This window comes from Daphnia pulex, chromosome 8, assembly GCF_021134715.1.
Source record: "Daphnia pulex isolate KAP4 chromosome 8, ASM2113471v1".
Lineage (NCBI taxonomy): Eukaryota > Metazoa > Arthropoda > Branchiopoda > Diplostraca > Daphniidae > Daphnia > Daphnia pulex.
Window position 1 is genome coordinate 5,819,684 of NC_060024.1, and position 23,296 is coordinate 5,842,979.

Genomic DNA, 23,296 nt, shown 5'->3' on the forward strand with positions numbered 1-23,296 from the left:
TATAGTCTCTTCTAGCGCCCCTGTTTCTTCATAACGACTTATCCATCTTTCAACTGATGAATGATGAATACCCAATCTTTTTGAGATAGCATTTTTACTAAAGCCAGTGCGATGCAGTGCAATTATTTCGATTCGCTGCGCGGGTGTTAAACGATAAGTTTCTCTCTCAAAATGGGGTAAAAGAGGTCCTATAAATTCATACGGTGGAAAATCCACCTGTCTGTCTCCTTCCGCCATTTAAAATAAACTGAACCAAATTGCAAAACAATTTTTTCTTTTTTTTTCGAAAACCTTTTTTTATCTCCGTTTTCTTACCCAACCATAGGAAAAAAACCTTTCGTGCCGCGTACACCCAATGCAACGCTAAATTTTTTCCCGCGTAGGGTAAGGGACCCCCCGCGCATGTCAATGGACTCGACTGTACCTCCGCATACAGGCGGGTATTTTTCGGAGCCGAGGGATTGCTAGTTGGAGGGTTTGAAGCTGAATGGGGTGGGATTAAAGACGGAGTCCTAGCTGATTTGACAGACGATTGCAGCTCAAAAAGCCGGATATCTTTGTCAGCTAGAGATAGTTTGGCAGTTAGAAGATCTTTTTTTGCTAGGTTTAATTCGCTTTGGAGAGTGGCTCTATTTTCGATTACTTTCTCAGGCTTCTCGATTTTTCTTGTCATTAAAGACTTTTCTGATTCGACACAGACTGCTTCTTCTTCCAATTTGGCAAACAAGGATTTCAATTTGAGCGTCTGCTCTGCTGGGTCGAGATCAAGGAATGAATCGACATCCATTCCGAACGCTTTATCAAGTAGGAAGGGGAAATTATCATCCTTATCATCTTTCTGCTGTTTGGACAAATTTGTCTCTTGGAGGGAAAACTGAGCTGCAGAGCTATCTCTCTTTGTCGCGGCCGCTTTCGGTCTAGACAACAACATTGCGGCTTTACAATCCACGCAATATTTGTATCGAGAATCAATCGGGGCAAACGGAAGAGCGCAAGATTTGCAGGAGGTAGTTTGACTTTGAGACGGGGTGGTGATACTGAGAGCCAGGGAAGTATGACCCCAGACGGAGGCATCTCCGCCTGGATCATCATCATCCCCCATCAATCTGAGAGTAGTGGAGAAATTTATTGGCTAGCAGATTACATCAGGGCCCTTATAAAAAGGGAATCAAGTGGAGAGAAAGAAGAGAAAGAAAAAGATGGACGATCCTCTTCGACACTGGGAAGGACAGGCAAGACGAATACGGCGTCGAAGAAGTTACAACTATCCCCAGTTCCCTCACCCCTCAACCCAAGCGTGAGCAGAGTGACCAGCACCCAAACCCCCCAAGGTCTCCACCAGAAGGTTTCCGGCACTTCCACAGAAGCCCACGACACGAGAACGGATTGAGATTCTGGCCTTGCCGCTCGCTCAGGGAGGAGGAGCAAGATCACTGGAGATCTTAGCTCTTTAGAGCAATAAACTAGGGGACCAAGCCTTTTCCAGTTATGCTTAGAACCAGACCGGATGGGGTGGAATTTCACCACACACTTCCTGTTTATAAAAAATCTGAAAATAGAACTTCGCAACTAACGATTGAAACAGGGTTTAACACTGTTTTCCTTTATAACTGATGAACGAATACACGAGAGTCTACTAATTGGGAGAGAAACAAAAAACACAAATTAAGCCACTGATATATGCTAATAAGAAGGCAGCAGAAAGGTGTGATAGAAAGAGAGAAGAAAAGCTGATCAGTCAGGCCACTGACAGATCAGAGAATCGATAATCGATCAGCTGGAAGGGGGGGGGGATTTTATACACAGACAATGGATCAAAAGAACCAACGAAAAGAAAAGAAAAGAAGTTGAGAATTCTAGAAAAAAGATATTCTACAGAGTCCAGATTCGCTCGCAAACGAGATAAATCAAAGACTGCTGTTGAAAACAAACCAGAAAAAAACACAAAATATCCAAAAAATCGGGTGCACAGAATCACAACACGTCGAGGCTGTAGCAGACGACTGTGGCGCGCATAAAATCATAATAAGGAAAAAAATGTATAATAAGGTAGGGGAGAACGGGGCAGTTAGGGTAGTGTGTATGTTGGCACTATCGATATTGAGATATGTTTTAATGAAATTAAAGTGTCGGAAAAATTCATGCTTATACAACCCGAAAATCTCCATCGTTAAAAAAAATCATTAAAAAAGTCCGAAGGGTTCAGTAATAAATGAAACAACAATTTTGGCGCCTTAAAATCGTGTCATCAGCTTTGACAGATTTTTTTCAATTTACGGGTTTCAGAAATAGAATAAAACTTTCAACAATATTCTTTAAGGAAATTCTTTCCTCTTTCAATCTGATATTTTAGTTTATTATTTCTTTTTAGAGGAGTTACTGAAAAATCAATTTGATTAACGACACCTATTCTTGAGGCAAACTGGCCTGGCAACGTTGGGGCAGTTTGTGGGTATAACATTCCTGTCGTCTAATGTCAAAATGGTGAGTCTAAAAAATCTGTCAATTTTTGTTAAATGTAACATGGTTAGGCATTATATTAGAAAAACTGAACGTTGTATGTATCCAGATGGTTACATTTTGAAAGCTGTAAAGAAAGTTGTTGCTGAGAAACAAAAAGTGTGTGATGTTTCCAAAGCAACCTCCATCCCAAAAAGATCTCTACTGAGATATGTTAAAAATTTCTTGGCTACTGGAATTCAAGATGAAGTTGAAGCAACTACAATCATTGGGGGTTACCAAAAACCTCGTAAGGTAAATCCACTTATAATTTTTCTGTGTATGTGTTGCAATGTTAACTCTTTCTTGTTCGCTCTAGGTCTTCAGCAGCGAACAAGAAAGCAATCTTAGCAGTTACGTCAAAAGGGCCAGTGACATTTATCATGGAATCACTACCACAGACATGAGAAGATTGGCTTATCAGTACGCTACCCAAGAAAAATGTATTGTCCCTCTTTCTTTGTCGGTCAAGAAGGAAGCTGGAAGAGACTGGCTCTCTGGTTTCATGAGAAGACGTCAAGACCTTTCAATCAGAAAACCACAAGCAACATCTCTAAGCAGAGCTACCAGTTTCAACAAGCATTACGTTGATTCCTTCTTTGACAATGTTGAGGTTGAACTTCAGGTGAGAGAGGCACACTGGTTACAGTCTGCCTTGCAGTATCTGCCACAGGTTCGTCTATTCCACCATATTTTGTCTTTCCACGGTAACATTCTTTTCAACTAAAATGTCGTCTTTTGCTAACAAATTTGTCTCTTTATTTCAGAGTTCATTTTAAGGAATATTTCCTCAATGGTGCCCCTCTTGGTTCTGTTGGATCAGCCAATTAGTCTGGCTGGATATGTCAGAAAGATCGGTCGACTTTGCTCCATCTTTCGTCACGGATCGTCCTTTTAATTCATCACCAGTCCCATCTTCATAGAAATCCCAGCATCCAACGATAACATCGTCCAAGAAGGCCCCAGTCCAAAAAGACCAAACTCCCGTTCCAGAGAACCACATCACGGCCAATGTTCTTAGTTATGTTAATGATCTTGATGTCGTGGCCATTTTAATTTGTGATTTTTAAATAACTTATGTATCGTTATCATTTCCACCAAGAATATACTTTTGAATCTTAACTTTCTTTCTTTATTTATACGTTTAACTGATGTACCGTCCCTTGGACTGTTAGTCCATAAGAATAACATGGGCTTTTATGCCCCCATACATGGAGCGAAGGGCCCCTTCAACGGGGCATCTCGTCTTTTAATTTTGATGTTTGCAAATTTACTTTTTGACAGAATAAAGGGGAGTTTCTGTAAATTAAAAATTCGAGGCATATAGCCATTCTCCCCTCTTTCGTTTAAGATAATCGGAAGTTTCGAAAGTTTATTTTTAAAAGTATGGTGGCCAAAAAACCAAAAATCGCGTCAACTAGTACAACTCTCCCCTATAAGATTTAGATAAGGAAAGAAGTTGACTGATTTTGATAAAAGACAATTACAAACACATGATTATTTCTTGAATTCAATGTTCCACATGCTTTTTCCATCTCCACATATCTTTTTTTCGGTCAATCCTTTTTCACATTTCTGCTTCATAACAAATAGGACTTCGTCGAATTCTTTTGGGTCTTTCGTTAGAATCGGCCACTTTTCTGTTTCTTTTTTCTTTGATTCTTTCTTTTTCTCTGCCGTTACTACAGGGTGTAAATTTGCTTGAAGGGGTTGAGTTGGTATGGATGGCGCCTGGAATATGTATCAGCTAGCACAGGGGAGGGCGGCAAGGGGGAAACGCGCTCGCGATGAGAACGCGAGTTTCTATTTTTAGCTTTTTGAATATTGCTTCGCTTTTTCTCTTTACTTGTGCTTTTTCTTCCCGTATGCAATCCTTTTTCTTTTTCGTTAGCATTGACTTTCGTTGTTTCTTTTTCGGCGTTATTCTTTTCTAGACTAGAATTTTCCCCGTCTGTTAGGCCTACCTCGTTCACGTTTTCTTCGTTTTCTGTTTCAATTGAATCGCTTTCGTTACTAAATGTTTCCCAGCCATCCTCATTACTGTCACTATAAATACTTGATTCTTCGCTATTTATTTCGTCATCTTCATCCTCATTACTGTCACTAGAAATACTTGATTCTTCGCTATTTATTTCTTCATCTTCCTCTGCTCCTTCTGTTACTTGCGTACTTATTGACTTAAAGCGCGGGTCTTTTATTTCGTCTGGTTTTTCTATTTCTGGGCACGCTTCGTCTTTCCACAGCATCGTTTCAAATAGCGGTTTTAGCCTATTCACATGTACGCGTTGGATATTATATGAATTGTCGGCGATGTCTACTGTCTTGTTATTATATGTTTTAATTACTCGAAAGGGTCCTTTATATTTTGAAGTAAATTTCTTACTGTTTCCGGTTTGTACTACTACTATATCTATTAGAACTTTATCCCCTACTACATATTTATTTTCCTTTGCTCTTTTGTTATATTGTTCTCGTTGCCGCTCCCTCGCTTTTTCACTTTCTTCCCGTACTCGTTGAAAAGTGTAGCGTAAACGATTGACCAGATTTCCTACATAATCGGAGGGTGAAATATTTATTTTAGGGATTGCTACCAGAAATTCATTTATAGGAATGTTGGCATCTCTACCGTGGTCCGTAGATGATATAATACGGGGTCTCGTTTGAAGAAGAATGAATTGAATTTCTATAGGCAAAGAGTAAAGGGTAAATTAAATCTTCCCAATCTTCATGGTTACCGTCTTTCAATTGTTTTCTTAACATGGTCGTTATCGTTCTATTAAATCTTTCTGTCTCTCCATTACTAGCCGGGTGATAAGAAGTCGTCAATCTATGTTTTATTTTTAAATTTCGCAAAAATATTTAAATAATTTTGAAGTGAAATTTGTTCCTCTTTCTGAAACGATAGCATTAGGCATCCCGTGCCGGGTCACTACTGTGTCAAATAGACATTTGGCCGTTGTTAAAGCTTTCTGATTTTTTAGCGCGAATGCTTGTGGCCAACGGGAAAAATAGTCCGTGACTACCAAGATATATTTATTTCCGTTTGTTGATGCTGGTGTTATTGGCCCCAGGAAATCAATTCCTATGACTTGAAAAGGTGCTTGTGCAAGGTCATGTGGATGTAAATAGGCCTTTAATGTACACTTGGAATTTTCTGTACATTCTTTACAAGCTTTACAATATTCTTCGATTTCCTTTCTCATTTTTGGCCAATAATAGTTATTTTTAACTTTCAAGTATGTACGAAGAAATGCTAAATGACCTCCTATTGGTCCGTCATGAAGCTCTTTTAATACTAGCAAACGAAGCGAAAGGGGGAAAACGAGCTGATGGTTTATTTCGTTTCTCTTGCTCTTTTTTTTTTTTAATTTCCCGTCGGTACCACTGGCGCTCTGCTTCCTTTTTTACTTAAGGGGCGTATAGAAACGACACTAATTTTCCGGCCTACGCCAGCTGATACGGGTTGTAAACCGTAAATGAAGTCTTCTGCAGTCTCTGATTTCAGAAACTCGGGAAACGAATAAATCTGGGAAAATTCAAAAATAATTCAGATCATCATGAAAAACTCACAGTTAATTTATAAAAGGGTATTGTATACACGGTTGGAAAATAACAATTCCTTGTAGAAAATTAAATATATAAAAATCAATATGAAAAACAAGTTTGGGCCATAAGATAACACGGTGGGTGTCGGAGTGATCCGATAATTTTGGAGCCACTTTTAGAGGCCTAACCCATGAACGAAAAAATCTGAAAAAAATTCAGACAAAACAAAAGAGATAAAATGACATAAATTCCAAGTTTTGTGAATTTATGTCATTTTTTCACTTTTTGCCACCCGAAAAACCAACAAGAAAAATACACGCCGCCTTATGGAACGGCGTGGGGTGATCCCATACTTATGGAGGGGACTGTATAACTACTAGTGCTGCCCAAGCTGAAATTGATTCCTCTATAATCCCAGCTTTTTTTCAAGTCAGCCAATAACTTAAGAACTATATCTTTATATTTTACATGTATGCGATAATGGGTTTTTTAATATCTTTACCAATGCCTGACAATCGGTATATACTGTAAACTTTGGACCGTAAAGGTATGTGTGGAATTTTCTAGCGCGTAAATTATTGCGTATAGTTCTTTGTCGAGTGTGCTCCATCTTGACTTAGTGTCTGTCAGATGTTTGGATCCGTATGCAATTACTACGTCTCTCCTTTTGCCTTCCAGCCATTGGGTTTGTCCCAATACTACTCCAACGCCGTACCCTGACGCGTCGGTCTGCACTATATATTCTTCCGTGAAATCCGGGTGTGCTAAGATGGGTGCCGTAGTTAATCTGAGCTTAAGTTTTTGGAACGCGTTTTCTTGTTCGGTGCCCCACACAAAATCCACGTCGTTTTTAGTAAGTTCTGTTAGTGGGTGGGCGATTTTGCCGAAATGTCTTATGTACTTTCTGTAAATTCCAACAAATCCTAAAAAGCTTTTTACATGCTGTTTATTTTCTGGTATAGGGTAATTTTTTACCGCCAAAATTTTCTTTGGGTCTGTCGCGGAACCCTCTTCTGAGATTATGTGCCCTAGGTATAATACACTTAATTCGAAGAAACAACACTTGGAGAGTTTTAGTTTCATTCCTGACTTGGCAATGAGGGCAAATATTTCTTCGATATGTTTGATGTGTTCCTCTTCTGTTTTTGAGAAAAAAATCACATCATCCAAGTATACTAATGCAAATTTCCCAATAGCTTTCCTTAGAATTCCAGTCATAATTCTTTGGAAGCATGGAGGTGCATTGGTCAAACCAAATGGCATTCTTTTGAATTGGTAGTGACCATTTTGCGTTGTGAAGGCTGTCTTGTGCCTATCCTCCTTCTTTTTTGGTATTTGCCAGTATCCACTGATGAAATCAAGCGTCGAAAAATTTCGCTCCTTTCAAGTCGTCTTCTATTCCTTCAATACTAGGGATTGGGAACTTGTCCTTTATTGTTGCATTATTTACGAATCTGAAATCGACACAGAACCGTATTGTTCCATCCTTCTTCTTCACTAATAGGATTGGTGAACTATACGGACTTTTACTTTCTTCAATCACATCGTTTGCTAACATCATTTCTACATGTTTTTCTATAACTGGCAACATCACTCGTGGCTGGCGTCTTGGTGGTATATATACTGGCGGGCCCACTGTCGGAATGCTATGTTCTTCTCCAATGGCTTCGCCGAAGTGGCGAATATATGTTTATTTCTTTCCCGTACTTTTCGAAGGTCTTCTTTCCTGATTTCTGTTTTTCCGATCAATTCTTTTATTTCTTCTTCGAGTTTTTTGATGTATGATGACGCATACTTGACATGGTTGTATTTCTGATACTTTGGCCACGATGTGGTACTGTTTGCCGTTATTTTTATATGATATTCGCCTGCTGGTGGTGTTTATTCAAAACTCGAGATTTGTTATAAAATCCATTCCTAAGATGCAACTAACCGCTAAATTTGGTACTACGTGGAAGTTATTTTTAATTGGGTCGCTATCCACCGAATGTAATTTCACTTGTAGTTCTACTGTTTTAACTTTCGGCATTGGATCCCCACATGCTGTTATGATTTTGAGGTTTTCTATTGATCTTTCCTTCTTTGCTGTTTGCGGTATCTGTTTTTCGAAGTCGGAAGAGATTACACTCGCCGTGGAGCCCGTGTCTATTAAAGCTGCTACTCGTCTGCTGCCTACTGTCACTAATATTGTAAATGGTTCATACTGTATTTTACACTGGGATGGGTCGCATTGTTTTGTTGATACATGTCCGAATGCGATTATTTCCGTACGTTTTTGTAGTTTTTGAACGTTCTCCTGGTTGGGTCTCTGGGAGCTTGAGTTCCTCTCACATTTTCTGCGCGCCAACTTTGGTATTTGCGACACGCTCTTTTTATGTGTCCTTTATTTTTGCAAAAGAAACAGGTTCTGTCCTCTAGTCCTCCCGGGAACCCTCCGTTTCTTTGGTTATCCCAATTGTCCGGAGTACGATTTAGCGAATTACTCCTTTGTGGTTGTGTTTCTTGTGCTCCTTGACGGCGATTCTGTCTCCAGTTGTAATCACTTTGCGATCTTTGTCCCAGCGGGTAATACCGCGTGCGTCCGTCCGCGTCCTCCGGATTTTGCCTTTCTCTATATCTTGGGCTGTAACTTCTGCTCCTTCCGGAAAAACGGACTTGTTTCTCTCCCTCTTGCTTCTGTTCGGATATATGTGCTACCGTTCCTGCTGCTACACCTGCGCAGTCAGCAGACAACTGTATGTTAGCTATGGCTTGCATAATCTGTTGCAATTCGGGGTTTTTGTTTTTCTCTATTGTTGCGAGACGCAGCATTCGCTCGAGGCGAATTATTTGGCCACTCTGCTAACCAGTAAGTACCCTTATCTCCATTTTTATCGCAATTTTTTTTATTATTATTTGTATATATTGCCTTACTACTTTTTTTTACTTCAGGCTATACTACGCAGGAACGTATAGCCGGATATTACACTTTTTGGCGTCATATGGACGCCCATTTATCTACTCTATGCCAGGACGACCAGTATCGAATTCTTCCTCCTCATCGGGACAATTGATACTCCGTCTATTTTTCCTTTTTTCTTTGGCAATGGCCGCTTGATAACGTACTGCCTAACGTCATCTTCTTTGGCAAGGTTGAAGAGTTTGCGGATCTTAGAAGCACGCTTGGGACCCAATCGCTTAGGCACAGTAACATCGGTCAAGCCGGGGATTGCCTGTTCACCCTTCTTGACAACAACAACTGCCAAGACAGACAAGTTAGCATCAACGATGCATCCCCTGACTGACTTACGCCTCCTTTCACCAGTACGTCTCTCACGGAAGCAGGAATGCCCTTTGGAGAACAAAAGTCGCACATCACCTGTAGTGAGGATACCCTGCTTCATGGGGAATCCTTGTTTGTCGTTGCCACCAGCAACTCTGAATACATATCCCTTCCACTCATCTCCAAGACCATCAGCCTCAACTTCGGCACCCATACGCTTCTCGTATTTTCGAACTTTACGTTCATCTTCAAAAATCCCTGTTCTTGGTAAACAAACAGAATGCATTGAATGATTTTCTACTAATAAACTATATTTTCCATCGTTCGAAACGGTGCTAACGAAATCTCTTATTACTAGACCACCTGGTAGTGTTTTATTAGACGTAAAAACAAATGTCGCTTTAGGAGAGACGTAAGGAAATGATCTCTTCATCTTCGCCTCAATTACCATTACTGATTGCTGGGCTGATTGCTCATTGCTGAAAATCATAGCAAAAACAGGAACAAGAATCCCTGCAAGATCCATAGTAGCCGTGGAGATCGAGCAAACAGAAGCGACAAGACTGTAAGGCTCGTCCCAGCCTTACTTTACTTGTACGAAATAGAGACGCAACGACTTGTAAGAGGATGACGTTTTGTATTTGAATACCCAAGTTTGAACATAGGATACACGAATGCGACTATTCAATATTAGAATAATAAGAGAAAGAGTGTTTACCAGCGTGAAGGCCTGCTCGGGGAAGACTGGTTATACAAGGGAAACAAGGGGGCTTTTATACTGGTCAAGGCGGAAGTCAGCGTCGGAGATTGATCTCGTTATTGCCGTTATTGCCGTGTTGGGATTGATACTCTGGCTGGTGTCGATATCACGGTGTTGGGACTGGATACCTCCCGTGTGTCGACATCAGGGTGTCGGCAATGAATACTTCCCGTGAGTCAGCCTCACGGTGTCAGCAATGGATACTTCCCGTGAGTCAGCCTCACGGTGTCCGTGAGATGATCCCATTTGCTCAACGGGCTCGTTTGCACATACGCCTTTTGAATTGCGCGCTTATGGCTGTTGGTGCTATAGATGCGCCGCTTGTTTGCTGGTTACGGGTGCCCTCCCGTGGCTGGGTTCGGGTACTACTCTCTGCCAGAGCGGTGAGTTAACCCGATCCTTACACACTCCCCCCTTTAAATTTGCACTCCTGGGCAAATACAATATTAAGCTACGCTAAGGATCGGTTAATAAAATGCATTGAAAGAGACATTTAAACAGGAAATGTATGATAATTTCACAGCTTTTACGGCGCTGTACAATACATATGCATAGGGTGGCCTTGAAACTGTCATCGGAATTTATCTGCCCGCCGGCTACTGCAGTGTTACGTACGCGCGACTGGTACGCTTTGGTTACACTGGCTCGGCGTTGGCTCTTTTGTTTCTTTTTCTTGCGCGTTTTGGCGAGATACGTCCGGAATTTTGTTTCAATACTTCGCCTTTTTGATTAAAGGACATCGCCCTTTTTTTTTTTTTTTTGTTTCTTCACCTTTGATGGTTTAAGATTTTTCGACTTTCTATAATGGCATCATGGGACATAACATGGTTATCATGGGACATAACATGGTCGTAATGGAAAATAGGTCAATTATTGAAGCTAAAATGTAGTGTAATATGTATGTAGCGTAAACAATTTGAAATACAATGTGCTCTATATTGTCATCCTCTTTGATTAATATTTCTACTTTCTTAAGCTTTGTAGTAGGACAAAATACATTTTTTTCTTAGCATTGTGTTACATGTTATTGGTGTGCGTTCTGTTTCTTGAATATATATGGGGAACCTACGTGATATGTTTTCTTTTTTTTTTTTTTTTTTTTTTGTTTCTGTATTTTATACGATCTTTTAGCTATTTGAAACGAGAATTGGTGGGTGTCCTTACATGCTGACGATGGTTTAACGGGTGGTCTTTTATTTTGGTCAGACATTTCACTATTTTTGTTCATTGCCTATTTCGCCTCGCCCTAGTGCGTACGTTTCGCCCTTTTTTGCTAGGAAAAAGTTGCCCCTCTCTGTTTTACCTAAAATGCCGCGCCCTAAACGTTTTAAGCGCGTTATTTATGCGGAGTCCTCCGCTAGTTCAAATGCGGGGAATCCCCAGGTGCCCTCAACATCGGTAGTCCCCCCCCTCGTCATTCGGGTTCGTCCCGAATCGCCGCGTGTTGTTCCGGCCGCTGGCCACTCCGGCTTCGTTCGTCCGCCGTCCCGAAGCCAAGCTGGCTCCGTAGTTCCTCTGGCGGCTGGCCGTTCCAGCCCTGTTCGGCCGACGGCTCGAAAAAGTTTCGGAGTGCCTCTGCGTGTTCCGGCGGGTGGCCGTTCCGGCCCTTTTGTCGTCGAATCGTTTGTGCGGCCATCCAGCCCGGTTCGCTCAGCGTTCCGGCCGTTTGTAGCTACCCCGGTGCCTCAGCCCCCGCCCGCGTCGCCGTCAGGAAGGGGGCAAAGCGTAGGCAGTATGCCGGCGCTCGTCCCCATCTGGCCGCCGACTCTGGTGGTCGGCCGTTCATCAGATGCTGGCTCCAGGTCGCCACTGGTTTCGTCGCCGGGTTCGTCGAGCCCGGCTGAGCCGTATGACTTCGAAACACAGCATTCTCTCTAGGCCAATTATTTGGCCACTCTTTTAACGAGTAAGTATTCTATTTTCCCCATTATTAATTGTATATATTCCATTAATAAAATCTTCTTTTTTTTTGTTGACTTCAGGCTATACTACGCAGGAGCGTATAGCTGCTTACTACACTTTTCGGAGGGACATGGACGCCCATTTGTCCACTTTGGACCAGGTTGGCCATTTTGCCCCGGCTGGCCCGGTGGTCCTTGTTGGCCTGGTGATCCTTGTTGGCCTGGTGGCCCTTGTTGGCCTGGTGGCCCTGGCGATGGTGTTGGGGTATTAGTATTTTTTATTATTTCGATAATTTCACAGCTTTTACGGCGCTGTACAATACACATGCACAGGGTGGCCTTGAAACTTTCATCGGAATTTCTTCTGCCCGCCGGCTACATATGCGCGACTGGTACGCTTTTGTTACACTGGCTCGGCGTTGGCTCTTTTGTTTTGTTTCAGTATCACTGAAAAACGGTAATACCTCAGAAAAAAAATAACACACCTCCAAATTTTTGATATGTTTTTAAAGACATACTTAACTATACAATGTGTAATTTTCACAAATAAAAAAGTGTCAACACCTTTTCTGTGAATTTTCAAAAAAGAGTGATTTTGACACTTTTTCCGTTTTATGGAATTTTTTAATTTTTTCTACTTAAGTTAGGATTACCATCTTTTGTATACTTAAACAAGCAATACCAATCTATATTTTTATCGAATAAAAAATTAAAAAAACTTGTGACGTCATCCCTAGCGCATAGTTCAAAGTAGGGTGGTTTTTGCGTTCGGAAAGATCGATGGTGCTGCCACCACAGTCGTCCGATTTTTTTCTAAAATTAGGTTATCATTCCCTTAACACATTCTGATCAATAGTTTCCCTTAAATTTTAGTTTAAAGTATAAAAAAGTGTAATTAAAATGAATACGGTATCAATAGGGTACGAAAAATATAAATCGATGCCACGCCCACCCATCCCCTTATTTTTCAAAACCCTTCGACAAAAAGTCTTATTTTGATCTATATTTAAGATTTATCATAAACAAAATTAATTCGGGAATATGACCGCGGCAAGGTTTTGTCGTTTTGGCTTGGAATGTCCCAGCAGCATGCCGGAGCTTGTTCCTATCTGGCCGCCGACAGTGTTGTCTGAGAGTTCTTCGATTCATGGCTTGCCGCCGCCACTGCTGTCGTCGGAGAGTTCCTCGAGCCCTCCCCCCTCTCCTTACGACTTCGAGAAGCAGTATTCGTTGGAGTCGAACTATTTGGCCACTCTGCTGACCAGTAAGTACCCTAATCTCGTTTCATCGCCATTTTCTGTATTTTTATTTATATATATTTTCTTACTTTTTTTCATTTCAGGCTATACTACGCAGGAGAGGATAGCCGGCTATTTCAACTTTCGGCGTCGGATGGACGCCCATCTCGCGACGTTATCTAGGGACGATCAATATCGGATTCTTCATCCTCATCGGGATTGATAATTGATTGAGTCCATCTATTTTTCTTTTGTTTGTTCGTTGGCTGAAACTTTTTATGTATTCCTGTCTGCCGTCGAATAATACAAAATTTACTTGATACTATTTTCGTTTCGCTCGTATTCTTTTTTTTTTTTTTTTAAATAAATTCCTACGCTTGCGTTGGGACAACTTTATAACATATATATATTTTTTTTCTTTTAACTAAAACAGTTTAAATGGCGTAGAAAAAGGGGGAAAAAGAGACAAAGCTATCCTATAATAAGAAGGGGAAAATGAATTAGGCCTATAAAGTGCATTAAATCTATAGGACTTGTAAATAGTAGTAGTGAGACGCTTGTAGTAGTGTTACAGTTGTTGTCTTGGTTGTCCCTGACTGTCCCTGTCATACATTACCACCTTGTGTCAGCTGACTCTAAATACACCTTGTAGCCGCACCTCTCTTGTCGACTCGCTTTATTGTGATAAGCCATCATCACACTGTATTGTTAAATTATTTGTCAATTTTGCATTACTTTTAATGTTTTGTCATTAGTAGCACGGGAATGTTTGTTCTCCGTATACTACTGCTGCTAGGCCTATAGGCCTAAATACGCTCTAGGCCTAAACGCTCTCGAAGTCACCGTATGTGATTGCGAGCAAGCTTCTCAGAAGGGAATTTTACAATTTTCTTATTAAGACTGTCAGCCCGAAAAAGATGAAAAACGCACGAATGCAGTCAACTATTCAGTATATACCGAAAAACGGGAAGAAATTAAATTCCCTGGCTATATTTGTGCAAGATGGAAACAAATAAAACATATAACTAAATACAAGCTTTTCGGTCAAAAAGTGCTCGTGCCAGACAAAATCGCCTTGGAAACATCACACTTCCAAAATAAATGAATGAATGAAATGAAACTACACGTCGTTGCATTTCAGTCTATATATGTTAGAAACAATTAACTTAGTTGGAAGATTCAAGTTTGCTTTCTCGTATAATTTCGTAATTGAAATTGTACGTGAAAGCAAGTACTGACTTCCAATTTAGATAATTTTCAACACCAGAATCAATTCATGCAACTGAATAGACAGATACAGCGGAGAAACTGTAATATGCAACAATAAGTAAAAGTAAAGAAACAATTCCGATGATAACAACAATATACAGTTATCTCCTCTATGGATTCTCGACAAAAATTCGACCAAAACTGTTGAAACAACCGAGCCCGGAGCCCACTAGAACACGACTAACTGCAGTTACTAGTCGGAATGAAATGTGAGGGGGAGTCAGAGGGGGAGTCAGCAGTGCAGCTGCTGACACGAAATAATCTCAACATGCTATTGGCGGAAGAAATAGGCTATAGCCTATATATAGCTTACTGTAGTTAATGTATACAGCAGCAACCGAAGCTGCTATAGTACGACACGCATATTTGATGTATTGGGCTACATCGGTGAAGGGCGCGTATAGGCTATAGGCGCGCCATATCTTATAGCCTATTAGGCCTATAGCTATATGCTGCTGGTTGACTCAGTAGGTACATGCTGCTAGCTGGGAAAGTTACAATATTCTTTATGGATGCTATTAGATCCTGATTAAACACAAAGATTAAAAGAATTTAGGCTATACACGAGGCTGAATTGCTTTATATAAACAATAGACTGCACCGATATACTGTATAACAATTTTATACAGTAAAAAACAAACAAACAATAGATGGGCATGTCCAACGCAGCACGGTGTGTTAGCTTGTGTTGGTTAGAGCGCCGTGCCAACAACGCAGATGAGGTCATGTCTTCAATCCTATTATAATATATAATATAATATTATTTGTTGTCTATATTACATAGTATTTATGCGTGTAAGGAGTTTAAAACAAACCATCAAGTATCAAGTAAGTTTGTTTAGAATTTATTTTTTGTTGCTTGATAACAAGGCGGTTTATAATGTATTAAACTTGACCACGAAATATGTCAGGATGGCCGAGCGGTCTAAGGCGCTGCGTTCAGGTCGCAGTCCAGTTCTCTGGGCGTGGGTTCGAATCCCACTTCTGACAATCTATTTTAATTTTTGAATTGAACAAAAGAGTAATATAGGCCCTACAAAGACAATGCAATGTATAGATTAATTGAGATAAGTGTTCTCTAAGTCTTAAATTCTGTACCCGCAAAGTAAATAGAAAATATTTATGGATTTTTCTTTTTTTGTTTGAGTCATTTCTGCACTTTTAAAATTACGTTATAATGGTTATAGTAAACCATACTCTCATGTGAAGTAACTATGTATAGGCCTAGAAAACCCGATCTAATATAGGCCGGCCTACATTTATATAGTTACAACTAGTGCTAAAAAGCCTATAGCGGATGATGTTTCCGGTCTTCACTTCAGCCGACTTCAGCAGGCCTGCACGATGAGTCGTGCTGGTATTGAGTAGGATACAGTCATACAGCACTAAAACCCGACTAAAACATAACGCAGATTCATCTCGACAACTGTACAAATGAAAAATTAGCTGCCATTTGAAACGGTAAAGATGAACAAAAAAAGTTTACGGCAAAGAAAACTTTGTAAATAATTTAGATATTTTGGTTTGTGATCGATCGTTTTGGGCATCATGCAGGTAGGCCTATAGAACAGTATATAAAGAACAGCCTAATGTACAGATTATATTATAACGCAATGCATATTTCGTTATAAATGGGATTTCTGGCTAATTTTTTCAAGATGTAATAGCTACAAATGTCACGTTGTTCTCTGTATATATACAGCGCTGTTGCTAGCTATGGGAATAAATGCAGCCACAGCTTGGCCCCAGTTTTCTGCATCCCTCCCTCTCCTTTCTATAGCAGCTATTCAAATTTATGATACTGTGTATATATATCACATTTCCAGTAGGGCCTAGGCATATGCCATGTGTTCTACGCACTTGGGTTTGCTGGGGTTCTTTTTTTTCTGAAAGCCGATTCTCTATTTTGTGTGTTACTGGTTCGGTGGCCATCCAGCAGCAGTGTCCGAGACTCTCGAATTAGGTATTTCATTGATTTTTTGAAAAAAAAAAAAAGGTTGTCTTGAACAAAGTTTCCAGCATGGTTCCCACCGTTCCTTTTACGGCGTGGAAATGCATAGCCATTATTTTTAAAGAATTTTTAACGTTTTGTATGATGCAATGTGAATTAAAACCGCTGATATTGTGAATGCATGCGGCCTATATATTATTGCCTCTAATATAAAGTGACCTTACTTTTTTAATTGACGATATTATAATGTACATTTCTTATTTCATAAACCTCAGTGAAATGTGTGCTTAGGCCTACATGGCTGTTTTGAAAACTGCCATAAAAGATGACTAAAAAAACACATCACTGCAAGTTCATCATAACAGCGGTTGATCGTTCAAGCAGAGCTGCAGGCTGGGGTTTGGCAAAAAAAAGTCCTTACCTCGAAAATTTCAATCAAGGGTGTATATTGTATAATCGTTAAACTGATTGCACAACAAATTTTGCATAATTTATTAATATTTATTTGACTCTTAATTGCATTCAATTTCGACAGGACATTGAAACTACATGAAATCGGACTGATTTCCCTTTGGGAGAAACAATTTGGGCCGAATACGTATGGTCTGCCGTTGTCGTATCATTTTGTGACGCAGACTTCAATCAAATCAATTGCTCGATCAACTCGTCGTCATTTCCCAAGCATTGACCTGTTAGAGGAATCACAGCATCTGGCTTGATTAATACGATAAGTTACGTAACTTTCGACGAGGTTATCTTGGCTGATGTTTCCACTATCCTTCAGCTGCAATGAAACATTTTTTCCTGTCCCGCAACTCTGCAACGTCGGCAACGTCAAATTCGAAAATGGCTTTATGCAACACATGCACAACCATGTTCATCAATCATTTCTCTTTTTTACTTATGGTTTACTCTTTACCCGAAAAATTCAACTTTTATTCATACCGTTTTACCTATGTCCTATATCTGTATATTTCCTTGCCACGCCCACGTCAGCCTACATTTTACGCACTTCCGGTAGGGGAGAGTGGGAGCTGCGGCGGGCCTATTGCCTAATACAGCAGCGGAGCAGCATCACTGCTGCTTGCATCGTGTAACAATGATTCTGCAATGGAAAAGCGCCAAAGCGGCCATCACGGATTCATTTTCTTACTTTACCTCCGAGTCTGAGTATATAATGATGGCAATATCGAAATTAATTTTGAGTTAAATAAAATGTATAAATATTCTGAGCTATAACTCACCTGAGTAGCTTATAAAACAAAACTAGCGATTTCCCTCGCCATCATTTGGGAGTTTGACGGTTCATTTGAATGCATTCCAGCAGCAGCAATCGAGCAGTTATATGTAAAACAGGCCAGCTATACCGTAAATCTCCATATAATGTAAAAGGGGAAATTCATTCCTACCGAAAAATGATTTTTTTCAGTCCCAGTACTTGTCCCTTCACTGACCATTACAAGTTCCTTATTCGGTGATCGCCCGCGAGTACTTAATCTTGTTAAACTTTTGAGTTAATCGTCATTCCCTTATTAGGCTATGAGTTGCCCTTGAAAATAATAAAAATATGGCAATATACAAAAAACCTTGAGGTGCAATTTTTTCAATGATGCTGATATTGTAATTTAAATATCCTTTCGGTATTTAACTTATTGAAATTTATATCTTCTTATACAAGTCAAGACAAAACGAAATAAACAACAACATAGCTTATTGATCGGATAATTCTTTGTCTAAATTAAGAAATAGGTAAAAATTTCAAAGGCAATGTTTGTTTATTCATCATGTTAAAAATTGTATGGCTGCCAGCATACGGTGGCCAGTGGGCAGTGGCCTACAATAATTCATTTAAGCCAGCCAAAACGGAATAAAAAATTTGTGTTTAGTATTTCTAAGAAAGGTTAGAAAAAAAAATTGGTCGACCTCAAATTTCATATATTGGTTGTCGTCATTACAACCCTTTGGTTCTTTTTTTCATTTCATGTATTTATCAATCCACGCACGGAACGCGGACACCCTGGTTTTGAGGCCATTTGAAGTGCATTCTGTCAAAAGACGCGAGCCATCGGCTCATTAGTTTATTTTCAACAAACAACGAATAATACCTTATATATTTAGCAAATTACCTGCAGGGGTATAGCTATTGATTCCAACTACGGTCCAAGCCCCTGTCGAAGATTTGATAACCACTGGACCTCCAATGTCGCCCTATATAATAAGAGTAACATTTTTACCCCATAGAATGTGAACTTGCTGAATGTTGGGAGAAATATAATTGACTTACGATGCATGTGAAAACGCTAGTAGAACTAAGGCAGAGGGTTGTTTCTGAAACATATTGTGATATGCTTTGTAAATTCTTGCAATCTTGATTCAACGCAATCTGCGCTTTGCCTTGTTGCAAAACATTGCTTGCTGGACCCCAAATTTACACAAAAAAAAATCCATGTATTTAGACCTACCAGTTCATCACAATTTATAAATAAAGAGTTGGTGCTACTGGTATTTCCTTACCATCCCACCCCAAAACAATCGCATCTTGGTCGACGTATTGGTCGGGGTCTGCACTGGCAGGTGGCAAACAAACAGGTGCAACTGTCCTGGATAAAACCACAGGCGCGTCCAAAGTAATGATGGCTATATCATTGGCCTATATATAATCAAAATCAAATATATAGGAGTAAATCAAATGTCAAGAAATCTTCTCTGATTTTGAAACTCACAAAGGTGGCAGCATTGAATTGGCCGTGAAGAACAATATTACTGACTCTCCTCGTCATTGGGGCGTCGAACGGGTTTATTGAATGCATCCCAACCGAAACGGTTATGAGCATCGTGTAAAATAAAGGCAATCTTTAAATGCGAATAAAAAGGGGAAATTCTTTAATTTAGCAAGATTATGTTAACTAATAATTTTATAAGTACATGAATATTACCGTTCCAGGCACTGAGCTGCTAATAGCACTTTGGTGTCACTAATCAAAACTCCAGAACACGGTTGCTGGCCAAGTCCAATACTAATGGCAACTAATACCTATATCATTAAAAATGAATAAATGTATAATTAAAGAGATGCAATCAACACAAGGTTCAATATAACACGATTCAATATGAAATAAGTAATTAACGCACCGTGAAAGGCCAAGCGTTCTTTTTGGCATTTACTCCGCCTGCGAGTCTTTCACTGATCGATGATCGTGCTGCGGGCATGGTGGCTGGTCCAAGGCCGCACTGAATCGCTGGAGTTGGTGGTATCGTCGTCGTTGCTGCCGTGATACCTTGTTTTAGGCCTATGTCTAATTGGTTTACCCTTTGCTGCTCACGAACGTCGGCAAGCTGCCTATGAGGTAGGACACCTGCTGCAGGAATGATCAGACTTTGCTGTCCGTATGAATAAGGCCATTCATTGAACATTATTGGCTGCGGCTGGCGATATGTCATTGCGTAAGGATTGAATGACGACACCGGAATGAATCCTTTGGAATTAGCAATGTCTCCATCATAGTTCTTGCCTTGGTGCAGCAAGGGAGCATATCCCACGCCAGTATCTAAATTAAAACAACATAAATACATCCAACGATTCAGCCAATTTACTACGTAATACAAATTATGAATAATAAGAAACAAGATTCTTTATAAATACAATCGATGATGGTGGCATCACTTGTACGAGTGACACGAGGAAAGAGGAAACTTGACGCTGGGCTGCAACAGCTTAGTAGAGTCACGACCGCAGCATAGACTTTGATATTTGTTGAAAAACCTTTTTGGTCGCCCATAATTTTCATAAGTATCACGCACTGTGTTATGAAATAATTAGTTTAGCAAAATCCGGTAAAAGCCAACTAAATTTTAAATTCTTTGTAATTTTTGTGTGCATATGCAAAGCACAACATTTCAAAATGAAAACAGCTTATTCATAAATTAGGTTTTCATCTATATAATAATGAAATTCAGTTGACATGCTAAATCAAGAAATTAACCTTAAGTTTGACACAATTATACCTTTATTTTTGTTGAGGGTTTTGTTGTGTCCACTTGGAGGAAACTAGTAATTTACTTTCGAAAAGTACGCTTCTTTTTATATTACGGGATTGCGGACGCTAAGGAAACACTGGGGGACCGCGCCCAATATGTTGTTCAACTGGGTTTGATTTGAGCCACCACCCTTTGAAATAACGAAGAGGTGATGAGACAAGAACTGTATATAGATTTCAAAAATGAATATAATTATTGTCACACAAATAACGACAAGGAGTATAGCGAAACCTTCAGGTTATTAAGATTACTCTTTAGATCGGTATTATACAGTCAACTCCCCAACTCCCAAATTCCTAGTAGCCTATGTTTGTAATGTTATGCGTTACGCTTGCTTGCACTCATCTTTTGACCTTCATCGTGAGCGGAATGCTAATGAACTTGTTGGACTCATTATTTAGGGATTCATTTGGACCCCCCTACAATGGCTATCGACCTATCGTGAATATTTGTCTTTTGTTAGAATACCGCACCTTGTTCCAAAGTGTCGGGTCATAATCAAAATCAAAAGAAACAAGTTTTCCAGCAGACAAATCCTCTTCTCTCGGCTCTCCACATTGTATAATAATACATGGGTGTGGCGGACTACATGGTGGTGGTTCGAGTTTCGCAACTCGCACTTCTCGTTTTAGTTTAATTTTTTTTTAACATGTTGTCTTGTACACTGGGTGATCTCTTGACGTGACGAGAACGTGAATTAATTTTCAAACGAACGTGTGGAGGACGAGATGGACGAAATGGATAAGGGGGGACTGAATCCTTGTTATATTAGCTGATGGATGACGGAAGATTTTTGTCGGAATTCGATTATACAAAATTGGTGAAGCGTTCAACTATACTGGATGGCTACAGTAAATAAAGAAAACTGAAAAAAACTTCTTGTTTGCTGTTGCTATATAAGGACCGGTGGAGATTTTCTTTGCTTCTTTGATAGGGGGATCAGTAGTGTATGGTCTGCCAAAGTCGTAACATTTGGTGACGCAGACTTCAATCACATTGACTGAATTAATCAACTCATCATATCCCCATTGACCTAGAAGAATCATGCTGAAAAATCAAATTCGAAAGGAGCTTGATACAACACAGATTCGTGCTCATTAATTTATGCATGCGTGCAACAACTCTACGTAAAACTGGAGAATAACGAAACGCTAGTTAACTTAAAATGCTGGTATATTTTCTGGTAATGAGTATATAGTAAATCTGTCAGCATCAGTCGCTTTAATTTTTCCATGATTTTTCTTTGATTTTAAACTGTAGAATCAAATGGTGATCTTATTTATTTCTGTATCGTGTTCTCTTACTCCGATCAATTTCCCCTCCACTGATATCCGACGACAAAATGCGAGACGCCATATCGTTTATTTTTTTCAAATTTTTCAAATTCGTTTGTATTGTACTTTTCAAAAACTTTGATGACTGAAAATGTCAACTCGTCTTATAGATCTACTTTTATTACACATATCACAATCACATTTTCCCTTACAGTCATCGTCGTTGGGGAAAAAAGCTTCTCATGCTCATCTTGTATAGCAAAAAGCACACCCCCCCCTACCACTCACCCTATCCACATCGTCCGCTCCAGCTCATTTGACCAATTTTCAAACAGGGAGTTATAGGGAAGGAAAGAAGTTAACTGCGCAATGTCATCGTGTGTTAAAGGAGTCTGGTGCAATCCACGGTTCCTTATCGGTTATCGCGGGCAGTGAAGTCATTATGAATACGGAACGAGTTTTTATTTGGATTCAATTCAATATCGCCAAAGATGGCTAATCACAAAATCGGTAACAACAGCAGCAGCTGCAGCAAGAATGAAGGACAAACTATCGGCTGGAAATGACATTGGCGATTAGCCTCTTGTAAATTTATTCGACTGAGGACAATGGTCTGGGCTAAACTAGATGGCTGGCCTTGGTGACATGGTAACAAGTCATTTTTGAATAATTTTTTTTTCTGAATTCAAAATTCTGATCGTAGTTGATGCCATTGTTATCCGTGTTATTTTATTTATTCAAATTTGTCGATCTACGACATTGAAGGGATCGTCGTTGCTCACAATGACTGTGGGCTGCCTCCTCCGAGAAAACCGACCAGTGTCTGGATATTTTGGTTCGGAGGACATCAAGCCGTGTCCGAGGTTCACAAATAAAAAAAGTTAAATAAAATGAAACTTTGAAAGTTGAAAGTTTTTTTATGGCCATTCTTGTCGACAGATGTCAACGGAAAAACTGGGCGGTTTTTTAGATGACCGTTTGGCCAGCCTGTTTAAATCAAACCTGCAACAGCCTCTATGAAAGACGAGTCTTGGAAGCCCGCGGGTTAAATACGCATTTTTATTGCGTGTCGGCTGACAAATGAAAGACGTTGGCTATAGAATTCTTGATGTCGTCAAAGCGCAACAACAGTCGAGATGGTAATTATTTTTCTATTACTACGTCAACCTTTATTATCAACACCTTTTTCCTGTAAAACAATTCCAGTGGTCTTGGACGAGTTTTCAGGAATTGCTGCAACGTTCCAACGTCGACCGCCGGATCAAAGATACCAACACCAAGTTGAAGAGGATCGCCAACGAGAAAAAAGAGAATCGTCTGTCAGTGTTCCAGGGCAGCAACAATAAGAAGGAAAAGAAGAAAAACAATTCCGAAGAAGATGATCTCATTTACGGCCAGCGGAATTGCCGGGAATTGCGACATTGGTAAATCTCCGTCTATCGAATTGCATCTTTTATTGTTGTGTGAAAACTCAGCAGACCAACATCTTGTTACAACAGCTAGGGTGGACAGGATATCAAGGCCGGAACTTTGATATGGATTACTTCTGTCTCGGCTG

At 39.9% G+C, this 23,296-nt stretch overlaps 3 protein-coding genes and 1 non-coding gene across 4 annotated transcripts; 2 read left to right on the forward strand and 2 right to left on the reverse strand.

The window, feature by feature from the left end:
- The first annotated feature begins 2,476 nt into the window (after nucleotides 1-2,476).
- LOC124199430 lies at nucleotides 2,477-3,618 on the forward strand. Its single transcript, XM_046595243.1, has 4 exons — nucleotides 2,477-2,484; nucleotides 2,570-2,754; nucleotides 2,819-3,206; nucleotides 3,267-3,618. Exons 3-4 carry the CDS (start codon nucleotides 2,903-2,905, stop codon nucleotides 3,395-3,397), a joined length of 435 nt encoding a protein of 144 aa, XP_046451199.1. The 5' UTR covers nucleotides 2,477-2,484; nucleotides 2,570-2,754; nucleotides 2,819-2,902; the 3' UTR covers nucleotides 3,398-3,618.
- A 5,414-nt stretch (nucleotides 3,619-9,032) lies between these two features.
- On the reverse strand, nucleotides 9,033-9,848 carry LOC124199429 (40S ribosomal protein S6-like). The gene has a single exon (XM_046595242.1). The coding sequence runs from the start codon at nucleotides 9,831-9,833 to the stop codon at nucleotides 9,048-9,050; it is 786 nt and encodes a 261-aa protein (XP_046451198.1). The 5' UTR covers nucleotides 9,834-9,848; the 3' UTR covers nucleotides 9,033-9,047.
- A 5,533-nt stretch (nucleotides 9,849-15,381) lies between these two features.
- Trnal-cag lies at nucleotides 15,382-15,465 on the forward strand. The gene has a single exon. It is a non-coding gene; the product is annotated as a tRNA-Leu (tRNA).
- Nucleotides 15,466-18,344: 2,879 nt separating this feature from the next.
- LOC124199432 (chymotrypsin-like elastase family member 2A) lies at nucleotides 18,345-20,552 on the reverse strand. The gene is made up of 9 exons (XM_046595244.1): nucleotides 20,432-20,552; nucleotides 20,070-20,226; nucleotides 19,559-19,974; nucleotides 19,363-19,460; nucleotides 19,150-19,279; nucleotides 18,941-19,076; nucleotides 18,711-18,841; nucleotides 18,553-18,634; nucleotides 18,345-18,471 (listed from the first exon to the last, which is right to left on the reverse strand). Exons 2-9 carry the CDS (start codon nucleotides 20,212-20,214, stop codon nucleotides 18,401-18,403), a joined length of 1,209 nt encoding a protein of 402 aa, XP_046451200.1. The 5' UTR covers nucleotides 20,215-20,226; nucleotides 20,432-20,552; the 3' UTR covers nucleotides 18,345-18,400.
- Nucleotides 20,553-23,296: the final 2,744 nt, after the last annotated feature.